Below are 1,082 nucleotides of genomic sequence, written 5' to 3' on the forward strand. Positions count from 1 at the left end.
TAAGGACCAACTTCTAAAGATTTTACTTATTATTAGCAATAAACATATGTCCCCTGCTTCCTAATTTTATTTGTATTTGAAGAGTCTTATTTGTAAATTTAAGATGAAGGAAATGCGATATGAAATTTTGAAAATATATTCTGCTTTCGTTTCAATTTATTCCCCAGATACTTCTCCCTTATAAATACATTTTAAGTATTCAACAGTACAAATATGCATAAATAAACAAATTTAAGAAAACTCAAATCAGAAAATAAAGTTGAACTTATCCAACTTTAGGATTCCCTACTTGGGCGACCACTAATTGGGGATCCAAAGAAGAAGAATGATTATTTGAAAAAAAAAATCATATACCTTTAACCTTAAACTCATATCCCTTTTGAATATTTCTATTTATCTACCCACATACGTAAAGTGTAAGAGATGCTTTTATCATACTCCCCCCAATTTTTGTTCACATATTCAAGGATGAAGATGTAAGTGAGCTGTGAGAGGTTATTAGTATTATTTTTCAAAAATCTTTTAACACACATGCATATGCATGTAACATTATAATACCAATAACAAAAACCTCACCGTGCTACACACATGCACAGCTGTGGGCAGAGTAAGAAATTGATTACAAAAAACAAGATATTTTTTCCACTTAATTTTTAATCATGCCTTGGATTTTTCAATGTTTTTCTCTTTTTGATTTGTGTTCACTTTTTTCTCTTTGGCTTTTGTTATCACTTCCGTTTGATTACTTTCGTTTTTGTGTGTGTGTGTGCGATTCTGGGAGCCTGTGCGTCTAGGAAATAAAATCATTGATTTTTTTCTTGCTACACTTCAGTTCATTTCCTTAATTCCTTTTTTGATTTTAGTTTTTTTTTAGAAAATTTCTTTTTAATAACAAACTGTGATGCTCTTTGCTTTGGTTTTTTCTTTTACATTTTTCAAGGTTATTAGTAGTTCTACTAAGAAATTCTCAATGTTTTTTGGCTGCTGTTTTAGTTGGACATTGTTAAATTTGAATTTATTTAAATCTTTGTTATGTCTTGAAATTACTTAAAAAATTTCTAGCGTTTTTAAAATTTAAGATA

At 28.7% G+C, this 1,082-nt stretch overlaps 1 protein-coding gene across 1 annotated transcript in view; it reads left to right on the forward strand.

Annotated features, from left to right (window-relative positions):
- The first annotated feature begins 468 nt into the window (after positions 1-468).
- The window catches only part of LOC111677507 (developmental protein eyes absent), a 24,923-nt gene continuing 24,309 nt past the window's right edge, over positions 469-1,082 (forward strand). Inside the window, exon 1 of the mRNA XM_046955951.1 lies at positions 469-476. Within this exon, the coding sequence (XP_046811907.1) occupies positions 469-476 (8 nt within the window). The remainder of the gene's footprint in view (positions 477-1,082) is intronic.

This window comes from Lucilia cuprina, chromosome 2 (assembly GCF_022045245.1).
Source record: "Lucilia cuprina isolate Lc7/37 chromosome 2, ASM2204524v1, whole genome shotgun sequence".
Lineage (NCBI taxonomy): Eukaryota > Metazoa > Arthropoda > Insecta > Diptera > Calliphoridae > Lucilia > Lucilia cuprina.